Source organism: Scardinius erythrophthalmus (genome assembly GCF_964197995.2).
Source record: "Scardinius erythrophthalmus genome assembly, chromosome: 24".
In the NCBI taxonomy this organism is placed as follows: Eukaryota; Metazoa; Chordata; class Actinopteri; order Cypriniformes; family Leuciscidae; genus Scardinius; species Scardinius erythrophthalmus.
In genome coordinates, this window is record NC_138244.1 from 25,770,557 (window position 1) to 25,782,889 (window position 12,333).

The 12,333-nt window shown below is 36.8% G+C and overlaps 1 protein-coding gene across 1 annotated transcript in view; it reads right to left on the reverse strand.

The window, feature by feature from the left end:
* lrrk2 (leucine-rich repeat kinase 2) overlaps positions 1-12,333 on the reverse strand; it is a 51,084-nt gene that overhangs the window by 14,769 nt on the left and 23,982 nt on the right. The window contains exons 25-34 of the mRNA XM_081356703.1: positions 12,078-12,226; positions 11,183-11,276; positions 9,929-10,115; positions 9,625-9,806; positions 8,807-9,030; positions 8,590-8,717; positions 5,265-5,483; positions 1,482-1,683; positions 300-388; positions 26-213 (exon numbers count right to left, since the gene is read on the reverse strand). Coding sequence (XP_081212829.1) covers positions 26-213; positions 300-388; positions 1,482-1,683; positions 5,265-5,483; positions 8,590-8,717; positions 8,807-9,030; positions 9,625-9,806; positions 9,929-10,115; positions 11,183-11,276; positions 12,078-12,226 — 1,662 coding nt within the window. The remainder of the gene's footprint in view (positions 1-25; positions 214-299; positions 389-1,481; positions 1,684-5,264; positions 5,484-8,589; positions 8,718-8,806; positions 9,031-9,624; positions 9,807-9,928; positions 10,116-11,182; positions 11,277-12,077; positions 12,227-12,333) is intronic.

The window sequence follows — 12,333 nt, forward strand, 5'->3', positions numbered from 1 at the left end:
TTAAAAAAAGTCCTATTGTCGCTACCTGCTAGGTATAAGTAACTGGTCATCTCCAAAGGGCAAGGCTATTTGAAACTTCTCCAAAAGTTTGAAGTACTGAGTCAGATGATTCTTGGGGAAACAGCGACTTTTGTCCAGAAACTTCTCTACAGTGGAGCGCTGCACCACTCCTCTAGTGCTGTCCCACAGATCAGTGATCTTCAGTGTCAGCGTCTGTTCATCAACACAACAGATGAGACGTTACTGCTGTGAAAGTGTGAATTTGTCAAATAAAAGGGAGTAAGATATGAGTGTATAACCTGTGAGATGACGTCACAAAGCCATTGTGGGTCAATGAAGTATAAATCTTTTAGCTGAAGCACTGGATCATCAAAGTGCAGCAGGACACCTGGAGACAAATGCAGACAAGAGGGCATATTTAGTCCTGCAAGTGATCACAATTTAATACAGGTGTAAAACAATTTGAACAATCACTCAAGCTACATTTGGAAGTTGAAAAATCAAATTTGTAGTGTAAACACTAATCCGTCTTGATGCTTCTAGTGACCAATGACTGAAAAAGTGTAACTAGTTAACTTCCTGCTTTTAAAAAGAAAAATCATATAATTCATTTTCAAATGATGTAAAAATGCATATTATACATAATATAATATATACACAAATATTATGTAAAATACATATAAATTCAATTTCAGCAATTGTAGTAAAACCACAGCTATACGTGAAGTGGCCCATTCACATATTTTTCAGCCATAAACAAACCTGTAATTTCTACAACTATGAAACTAAAAGCAACTGATCAACTTACAGATGGCAGAGCATTGAATAATATTACTACATAAAACAAAAAAGTAGACCAAATAATTTGACTCGCTATCCCCGATATAAGCACGTTTTAGACCACCCGATATAAATACATCTAAGATACACAATTTCCATGAATACAGACAAGTTACCATGATATCACCACCACAAAATATAATTAATTGTGTCTGCTTTACTATAAAACACGTTAATTGCAACCGCTTCACTAACGCAGCACACTCATTTAGAGACCCATTTACAATAACATTATACAGTGAAATTATCTAATTAAACTAACTATATAGAATAAATTTTCTAGCATTTTAAACATGATATATATATACACACATATTTCATCATATGCAGAAAGTTCAAGGTCAAATGTGCCAATCAAACTCTGACTTTGTGAAACAGAATGTCCTGAACTAAAATGTTGCTACAGTAATCTAATAATAGAAAGTCAATGCACTTGGCAATTGTAGATATAGATTAATAGATATTCATTATTAAAAAAAATCCCTTTTCACATTCATCTTGACTCAGGGGGAAGGATAGTCATCACCCCCTCATGCCACCCCCAACCCCTTGTGGTGCCTGCCCTGGAAACACCCAAATATTGGACATAGACAGCAGCAGGAAGATATCAGAAAGAGATTCAGGAGTGAAGCAACTCTCACCGGCCTCGCTGAGGAAGTGGATAGCGTGGGGTAACTCTCCCTCCTCTAGCTGCAACTGTGTTTCCTGTATGATCTCCAGTAATCTGCTGTGCCTGAGCACCGGGAAATCAGCGGGCACATGTGACCTCTCCTGCAGAACTCTCCTCTCCAGCTCCACATAACAGTCTGGAATCAGCTGCCCCATAACCGGCTGACCCTGGATCTGCCAATAGCACAATAGACATGACTCATTAAATAAATACAATGCGGTTCCGGTGACGTCATGTGATGGCAGCTTGAAAGATCGGTTCTACAACAAAGTGATATAAATAAGCTTCAAAACATGAGAAACAACAACTACTATTAGATGCTTTTACTATATCCTATTGTCGTCAACATGGAGGACAGGGCTCAAGTACATAATAGGCGTAAACAAAAGAAGCAATTACAATTTGAAAATTAAGAGAGAAAAAAATGCAGGGTCAAAACACAAAGTCGCCATTAAATGTCTGCCCGGATGATACCATACTGGACTGGGGAGGTGTCGGCGAATCTGAGGAGACAGTTAGCTTGGCTATGATCATCCACAAACTGCCTGACTTTAGGAGAGACAATTAAGATCAGCTGAAATAAATTATGGAGGATATCCAAAACACCAATGACCGACTGGAAGAAGCTAAATGAATCGTGGGTTGGAGAAATCGCATAAACGTGAAGCATATCAAATTTCTTTAACTTCAGACACAGTTAAAAACCAGGATAACAGACAAAGAAGGCCATTCGTGATAAAACAATATCAGGGTCTACTGGGTCGTATAAGGGGCCAAGAGCAATTTGCCATCTATAATCACTTTTGTTGAAGATATGCTGATGGATGAACTTGAATTTGAAACATATGAAACATATGCTTCCCTTCATATTGAGAGAGTACACTGCTCTCCGGCTACCAGAAAAAGCTCAGCCGAGATCAATCGTGGTGAGCTTAGTTATAGAATGATGGAGGAACTGTGTGGAGGAAGAAGGGATTTTTATGTTCCTGACATTAAATACAAAATGGCAAATAAAGCAAATAATCAACTGAAGGATCATCAAGTTCCAAACCCCCTTTCTGGGCAAGGTTTTTTTTTTTTTTTTTAGATGAGATCCAGTTAAACAACACAGTGGAAGAAGCAACGAAACATTTAGCTGAGAGGGAATTTCTGCACCCTGAACACTGATTCTACTGACCTAAAGAAAATGTAGGTTTTGCATATTTTTGCTTTGATTAGAGATGGGACTGACAATTAGATGTATATATTTTTTTTATTCATTATTCAGGACTTAAAAATGCTTAAAAATGGACTCATTTTCAATAATAAAGTTATGCTAGTTTTTTCACCTTGTATGAGGCGTTTAATAACAAATGTCAGAATATAACTATCGACCTGACACGAGCGCAAGATAATGGGGGCCATTCCCTTTGGGGAGTGGGGAGTCGAATTGAGTCGAATTGTGTGTTCATGGGAAAATATGTTATATAATTTTAAGGTGATAACTTTTAACTTGAATGAAGTGCTCAATCCAGTTAAAAGAAGGTTTTAACAGTGTAATGTTAGAAAATGGCGAGCCCAAAAAAGACAGTCTTAAAAATGTTAACAGTAAAAGAAAAGTTTACAGTGGTCCTAAAAGTGGCAGATTCGAAGAAATTAACATGCAAGTGTGTCAGTACTAGGGTGACCAGATGCGATTGGCTGAAATTCGGGACGGTGGGGGGGTGGGGGGGGGTGATGTTGTTTTGGGGTAGTCCTACTATGATATTAGACTACATAGCCTATAATAAAATGAATTTTCAAACCTGAACCAAACATATTTTTAATCAAATATCAACAGTCTGTCATTAATAATTAGTCTGCCACAAAAAAAAAAAAACATTAAAATCATGAACTCAAATGTCATTGTGACAAAAAAAAAAAAAAGACTGTTATAACAGTGCGTAAATCAGACATTTCAGGAAAAAACGCTAATAAGCCTTATGCCAAAATTATTATTATGACGAAATTGTCGGCCATTAAATAAAAAAAATAATAATAATTGTGTTGATGATTTGCTTTGTGTAACCCAACATCAGACATTAGGCCGAAGTTTTTTTTTTGCACACAGTGCCGTGACCAATCAATCACTTCTTTATGACTGGCTGCCTGCTGCACATTCACTGTACTCGCAGCTGCGGCAGACAACTCGCGCTCGCTTATCAATGCATTTTAATTCGCGCCTACGGTATCTTTGTAGAACTTAAAAAAAAAAAGAAGAAGAAAAAGATGCCGCAGCCAATGAGCAGCCGGCGGGGGCTGGCTGCAGGACAACTCAACCTCCTAGGACAGTTTTTAATGTTTTATCAGACAATAACTACTCAAGAATTTGATTTAGTATAATTTTCGGGACAATTAGGGCCGGATTCGGGATTTGGGACAACAGCTTAGATTTCGGGACTGTCCCGAATTTTTCGGGACGTCTGGTCACCCTAGTCAGTACGTAGCCGACAAAAGGCATGAGGGGCTGCCCATAACCAGAGCAGTCATCCAGAAGAAGGCACCGGATATCGCCAAAGAGCTGAACATCCCCACCAGCGAAAACCCTCATTTCTTATTTTGGCTACGTACTGACACACTTGCCTGTCAATATCTTCGAAGCGGCTGCTTTGATGCGGCGTAATGGATTAGCATTACACCGCAGAACAAGTCTTGCCCGGCGATTGACCTCCAACTTCAGGGAGAAACTGCTGTCTTTTTTTTAGCACTCTGTGATCAGCCTGAGGAAAAAACATTCATATCCCTTGGATCATATAGGTAATGCGGATCAGACACAGGTGTTTTTTTGCATGCCAGCATCTGTCACTGTACATAAAAAAGGTCATTGTGAAATCTAATGGAAATAAGAACTACATGTTATTTTTATGTTATGAATTTTAAATGTGATTACATTTACATTTTACCAGTATTTACCATAGTTTCAATACAAAAATGATAATATGAAAAAAATTAAATATGAAAATTATTTTATTTTGGAAAAAGGCTTAAAAAAGTATTTTTAAAAAATATATATATATATTTTCCTCTTATATTCGGAAGAATACGGTGATATGGCTCAGATGAAATTCTTAATAATTTTGAGATGTTTTACAAGAAATTATACAACTAGTCCAGAACAAAATAGATGAAAAGGAACAATAATTCTTGAATCTTTGAATCTACCTACATTTTTTTGCAAGAAACAAAAAGAGAATGTTATCTAAACTAACTGATGAAGAACTAAAAAATGCCATTACATGGAGTAAATAAGTCAACAGGGCCTTTTTATCTCAGAATGTTACAAATCCCTTAGATAACCACTGATCCACTGATGGTATGGTTATAGAGATCTCCAATTGCATCATTATCTAAAGCATGTTATTGGTGATGCATCAAAGAAAGTAGAAGATAGTTTAAGATTAAGGGTTTTTTTCCCCCTTTTTTTCTAGACTATAAATCAAATCTTGTAAAAGTGATCAAGTAACAGCCACATACTGTAGATCGAGTTGCTGGTAAAGGTATGGGGTTAACAAGTTTCCGTATTGTACTTATTACTATAGTATACTTTATAAGAATGTATGTTAAGGAACAGTCATAAAAGTGTACAAAAAAAAAACTTGTATGACTTCAGAAAAATGTATGTATAACAGACTATTTATATTGACTACTTTAATGATAAATTGATGGTGTTTTATTGGTTAATATCATTGATAATATTTGCTAATAAGTGACATTATAAACTGAATTTGTAAATCACCTTAAACTCAATGAGCTCTCTGTAGATGGCTTTGCGTAACTTGTTGATGGACTCGGACTCCTCACAGGCACACAGTATGTGGTTCTCTTTGATCACTGGAAACCCGGGCTGAGACAGCAGCTCCTCTCGCAGCTTCAGAACACACTCCTGTAGGTGGCGCTCTTCACACACATCTGCATGAGTTCCAACCACAATCACAGGAGACTGTCCAGCTACAGCCTGAGAGAGACAGGTTTTTTTTATTTAAATATGCAAATCGTGTCATTTTAAAACCTAAACCAAAATGTTCCACAAAAACAGTAAGGAACTAAGGAAAATCTACAGTTTGAACAACATTCCTAAATGGCACGCTAATGAAGTCAGCGGCTGTCGCCAGTCAATGTCATTGCCGTGATTTGATAGTGATTTCAGACACCGGTCACGCCTGAGGCGTTCCCCAAAGCATCAATCGATGCAGTGTCTCGTTCCCTGTTCTCAGGGAAAAAAGGTTACAGTTGTAACCTGAGATTTTTTTTTCTCGAATACATTTTAAATACAAAGTTATACACCATTTAATCATGATACTTGTCCGAAAACTATGGTATAATACAAACAGTAATCAATAACAAAACCATGATAGATTTTCCTAAAGGGACAGTGAACACTCTTACAAAAGCGAGAGCTTACAAAAGCAACAGTAAATACAACATCAACACAGATGTTAGCTAGCTGGAAAGCGGAGGCTAACAGCTTTGTCCTTGTTTTACATCGCAACAATAACATAACACTTATCATTGGAACTGTTAATACAAGTGCAACTACAAATAATAAGACATACTTGCAAGTTGTGATCCACAAAAAACAGATTGTCCCGACAAAGTGGGAACTGCTCCATTTCAGGAGAAGCTTTTGTGCGTAGCCTGCATTGTATTCTCTTAGGTTCTGGAAGCTCTTCTCCATAAAATGTGCAGCACACAGATAAGCGTTGGGGTTATAATGTTCATGAATAGTGTTTAAAATAATTTTTAACCACTTTAAGTTCATCAGCCTTAGGAAGGTCAAACAAATGAGTTTTGGAAATATTGTGGAAAAAACAGTGTCTCTTTGTCATAGCAACAACACAGTCTTCTCTAATGCAGCTCAACCAGGCCTCGTCTCCTTTTTTGCATATTCCGTGGGCGGGGATTATTTAAATGAGTAACATTGCGACTTCATAAGATCAATAAAAAAACGCGTTGTAGTCCAAACGAGTCGATCGTTGTAGTTCTTGGAAAGGGGATTCTGTTAAATAAAATATCTCCCTTTGGAGTGGACTTTGAGCTTTGTAACCTTGCAGATCTTTTTTATGCTCAAACAGCAACATTACACATTAACTAAAGTTGATAAAATGAAAAAGCATAATAGGACCCCTTTAAAGTTCATTCCTCTAGTGAACTATCGAGCTGTGGACACTGAGTGACTTGCCTGAAGTAAATGTAATGCTACATGACATATTGTTTACAAGCTGTTTGACGTCTTTCAGTGGGTGAGACACAATTCTATAACTAGTAGTAAAGAGGAAGTGATGATTGCGTTCACTCGCGCTCTATGATGCCGGTTGAACTGCAACGCTTATATAGCGATCTTTCACGCCACATCAAAGAGCATCAGAACGGCATTTATTGTTTGAATTTCCTGAAAATAAATGAACAGAACTTGAAAGATGAGACATTGTTTCTTATCGAAAGTGACAAAACACAACGCTTACTGCAACTCTGTCATGACAACTCTCGGGAGATTGGCATGGTAATGGATATAGCAATGTTAATGTATTTGGTCTTGGTGGAATAGATCTGCTACAGAGACTTACTAGTGCCAATACATTTACAGACGTTGCTGTGAGCATGTAAGATATGTTGCTGCTGCTGCACATGTAACATACATTATTTAACCCCCATAGCAGATCTATACAGGAGGAACTGGGGAAGGTGGAGGGTTCCTGAAAGCGTGCTGCAGACTGTTACCCGCAACACTACCGGTATTTGTTTGAATCATTGGCCGCTGATGCAACAACAACCAATCAGCTGTGCTATGCAGATAATGACATGATCGCTACCAAATGAGTTAGAACTATCAGCCTGCACCATCTAGAGTTTCATGCCAGAACTCGGTAATTATTGGATGGTAGGCATGCTATATAATGTCTTGTGAAGTTTTAAAGACGCATCAACTGAAATAGTATAGACTAAGGCCCAATCCCAATTCTATTTTATACCCCTTCGCCTACCCCTTACCCTTGTCCCTTTAAACAGAGTGGCAAGGTGTAGGGGTGAAAATATTCCCCTAAGAAATGGGACACCACTACTACACCGTTACACGTCATTATACGTCGTTGCTAGCGCCTACGTCACAGGATGCGCCAGTGTTTATCACAAACTTCCAAGATGCCCTCGTCAGCTGTAATCTTGAGTAATTTACAGCTATTTTTTTGCATTTTTTTTCTGAAGTTCGCAGAAAACAACGGAGATGACGATATCTTCGACGCCTAATGCTGCGTTCACACCAAACGCGAATAGAGCGTCTGGCGCGAGTGATTTCAATGTTAAGACGCGTTTACGCGCGTCTGGAGGTCTTGCGGCGCGAATGAGGTGTTTAGCGCGGCGCGGTGGACGCGAATTCGCCTCATTCGCGCGTCCACTTCGCTTCAAACTTTTGCTTTTTACACGCATCATATTGTTAACGAACTTTAGCGATTTTTTTGCAACCGTTTCTTTGAAGAACATGACCGTATATATGAACACAAGATTGAATGTGACATAAAGAAAATGATTATTGGCAGTCATGTTGCCTCTGTAGCCAGTGTATGCAGGTACATTTCTCATACCCCTTTGTTTGAAGTGTGGTCCCGAAAAATCTTCGTTTCAAGGGCTATCTGGCCCTTCCCCCTACCCCTACCCCTCCAACCAAAAGAGAATCGAGGCAATTCTCGGGTGAATTGGGATTGAGCCTAAAAGATCGATTTTGGAATTTAAGAATTGATATTGATTCGTTAAAATTAAGATATTTAAAATTATGAGTTTCAAATTAATTTCTGCACGTGAAGTGGTTAAAACAACGCTGTATTTGTTCAGTACACATGCGTACCCAACCAACAGACCCGTACCAAATACATGTACCGTTACACCCCTACTTTATACTGTACAGCATTCCCCAACTGCTTAATTGCTTGTATCGTCATAAAAATGTAAACTATATTAATCACACAGCTCTAATCTGCTAAATGTAGATATTAATGTACATATACATAATGTAAAACTCTTGTAAAAGCATTCTGTGCTTGCTGGAAGGACTAAAAGGTTAAACTTACTTTAATGTTAAAGAGCCAGGGTTTTATGGTGTCTATCTCACTGGGTCCTTTCTTCAGGTCATACAGCACTAGATAGAGAGCCCTGGAGCTCATAAAGTGAGGGTGAAACCCGCTGCATTCTTCAGCACCTGCACAATAATAGAAAGATGAAAATCTGCAATTTCCTTATGATATTTTCCTACAATTGATTTGTTGCAAGCATTGTGTAGATGCTCACCAGATAACTCCCAAACATTCAGCTGCACATTCCTCTTTTCTTTGTTCCTGACGGCCCAGTTTCGGACGCTGACGCCGATGGTGTGCTGATCAGATCGCCACTGAGAACGCTTGAGTCTCATCAGCTGCTGAATCAAAGAGCTCTTCCCGCTACACGGGCTGCCCACCACAATGAGCTTCATGCGGTAATATGGGACGGCTTTCTTCAGACGCTGCTGCAAGAACCTGTAAGAACCACAGCGATCACGATACTGCTATTTAGAGGCAGATGGAATTTGTAATTAGAGGGAGGGACATAAATACTCTAGAGAGCATTCTATTAGGCAAAACAGTTGAAGACGCCCCTTAGTGCAAGATGAGTCCTCAAAATGTTTTGCCCTTTTTGCCGGAAGAGAAATACTAAAAGATTTTAAAAAGTGTATTACCAATTACTAATATTATATATATATATATATATATATATATATATATATTTAAACTGATTTAATAGGTAATATTATAAAACTGCACTATAAAAAATAATTGAATACTAAACGTACTGTTATGCAAATCCAGGGGTTTACATGCAGAGGTTTAAGTAAATTCATGAGAAGATGACTATACTGTTTGAAAAATAAGATCTTATATTATGATCTGCCAATACCGACAAAAAAAAACAAAAAAAAACTAACAAATAAAAAACAAAATAAAATGTCAATCATCAATTCTAAACAATACAGATATGGTCACTGATGTATTTAAAAGCTAAATTACAAACAACATAAAGTCTTTTACTTTAAAGGGACATTGTCTAAATGAGACATGCAGGTAGACTCAGACCTGATGATGTCTTTGGTTTTGCTCCCGATGTGTTTGAGGTCCAGCTGGAGCTGCAGTCCATCTAGAGGTAGATCCCATAAATGAACCAGCTTTCCCATCTCATCAGGGAAAGAGCGCAAACCTTCATTCTGACTGACATCTAGAGACGTCAGGTCCTCCAGCATACCAATCTGAGGAGGGATCTAAAGAACAAAAGCACAAAACACTAACTTCTCATTATTTTCTAACAAATATGCCCTTTCAGGCACACAGACAGACCACAACCACAGTGTTTCATTGAATCAGAGTGTGATATGAATCGTACCTCAGTGAGTTTATTGGAGCTTAAATGAAGTTTCTCCAGGCGGGCCCACTTGTACACCGGGCCACTCAGGTCGAGTGTGGAGATGTGATTATGACTGAACATCAACTCTCTCAGGTTTACACTGACCCACAAAGCTGGACCCAGAAGAACACTAATGCTGTTCTTTCTCATGTCCAGCGAACGCAAACTAACAGACAAAGAGACGTGTTAAAAGAGAGTTACAAAACGATATAAAAAGGAAAAAAACAAATCAAGTTAGGCTTTATTAATAGCATCTTTAGCTAGAGTGCAAATTATACAATTATTAAGACTTTAGGAGAGGTGATGATTGATTATGAATTTCTGCCAGTAATGTCGAGCAACCAAAATGTTAGATTGTAAAAAGCTTAATGTTTAAGTCTTAGTTTACAAAAAAATTGTAAGGCTAACTGTAACCATGGTATTGTGGCAGAAATAGTTGAATGTTTTTTATGATTATTATTATTATTCATCTCAGGGTTTGTACAACATTTGAGAGTGAAATTCAAGCATCTTTCAAGGGCTTTCAAGTGCTTCACACTTTTCCTGCTCTTCAAAGTTCTAAATGTGTGTTGTTGTTTTTTTTTTTTTATGTAATGATTTGTAAAACTAAAAGTTTAAAGATGTAAGAACACTTTGTAGCAAAAAAAAAAGAGATTTCCACTTTAACCACAACACTTGGCAACACTTGATCCATTAATACTAACACTATCTTCTATTCTATATCTATTATCTTTAAAAAATAAATAAAAAAAATACGGTACTGTGTTAGATTAAAATGGGAAGGCCCACTTGCATATTGTTGTCCAATTGTTAGTTTAACTGCTTCTATTGTTCTCATTTGTAAGTTGCTTTGGATAAAAGCATCTGCTAAATGAATAAATGTAAGTGTAAATGTAATAACCAGTAGATGGTGGCAGAGGAAAACTTAGTGACTTTGCCATTTCCACTCCCTAATATTTGGGAAACAAGTCATCACAAAGTCTCATGAAAAACAAACAGTTTTCTTCAAATTGTGACTACACACAAAGCAAGTAAATAACGCTTCTTTTATAATCACTGAAAGAGTCGGTCAGTTCAGCATGATACTATAGAAGAAAAATGGTACATTTAATAAGAGTAGAATATTTAACTTAAAACGTATCAATGTATAAAGCATATCACAGGTGCCGTTTGTAGATCAGAAGTATGTATTGTTATTATTATGTAAATTTGAGAGAGAGAAAACACACTTACTATGGCAAGGTCATGATTATTTCAGGAACACTTGTAAAATTGTTCATTGATAGTTTAATTGTGGTTACTTTTGAGGGAAGGTGTGACAACGAACCTGTATGAAAACAAGACTGGTAATAACAACAGAAACAATAAACAGAACATGATTTTCTATCTTGGTTTTCATGAAACCACATTTTAAAAATATTTAAAATGAGTCATGTGACATATTTGATTTTATCCAAAGTGAATTGATTGGATGGTGAAAAGTAAGCACCCAATACCATTTGTCGCAGCTGTTATCAATGCTGTAACTATATGTGTTAATGTGTATTATAGCAATGTTAACTGGCATTAAATTACAGCGTAAACTATTGTTAAGATTGCAGAAAGGCTGCATTATTTACAACAGTATCCTAAAACAAGTGTTTTTATTGTTAGCCAAAACTAAAAGTATTAAACATTGTTTTCCATTATAAATGCAAGTATTTAATGAATAACTTTAAAACTTAGACTGAAAATTAGCACTGTTGTCTTGGCAACTAACTGAAAAAAGTTCATGAAGTTGATGTAGCAAAATTACTAAAACTAAAACAAAATTAATGAAATTTAATAGAGATAATCAAAAGCAATAAAAACAGAAAAAGAAAACTGAAAATGCAACAAAAAAATGTGATTCCAAATATCAATAAATACTATAGTAGCATATACATAACTGTAAAATAACACTGGTCTAAAACAACGACTAAATAGAAGTTTGCCTATTGACTAACATTAACCAACACCCGTGAAGCATAGCCAATAAGATATTCTTCCTCAAGTTAATATATTTTGATGAAATATTACAAAAACATTTTTAAGACAGTAAAATCAGGAATTTTGGTTCAGGTTCGCTTTAAAGAGTTGGCAGACTTACTGATTTGGTTAACACAAGCGATGAAAGTTTCCATCTTGAGACATTCAGTGAGGAAGTCTTCTGAAACCATTTTAACCTGATTCTTACTGACATCTAAAACTTTCAACTCAGCCAGACAGAGAGGGAGAGACAGTTCTGATATCTGATTGCTGAAAACAAAACAAAAAATACTATTTATATGTGCATACAACCTTTTTTACACTTATGTATATCCCCCCCAAAAAAAATTATAAGAAGAACAAATGAAAGAAATGAC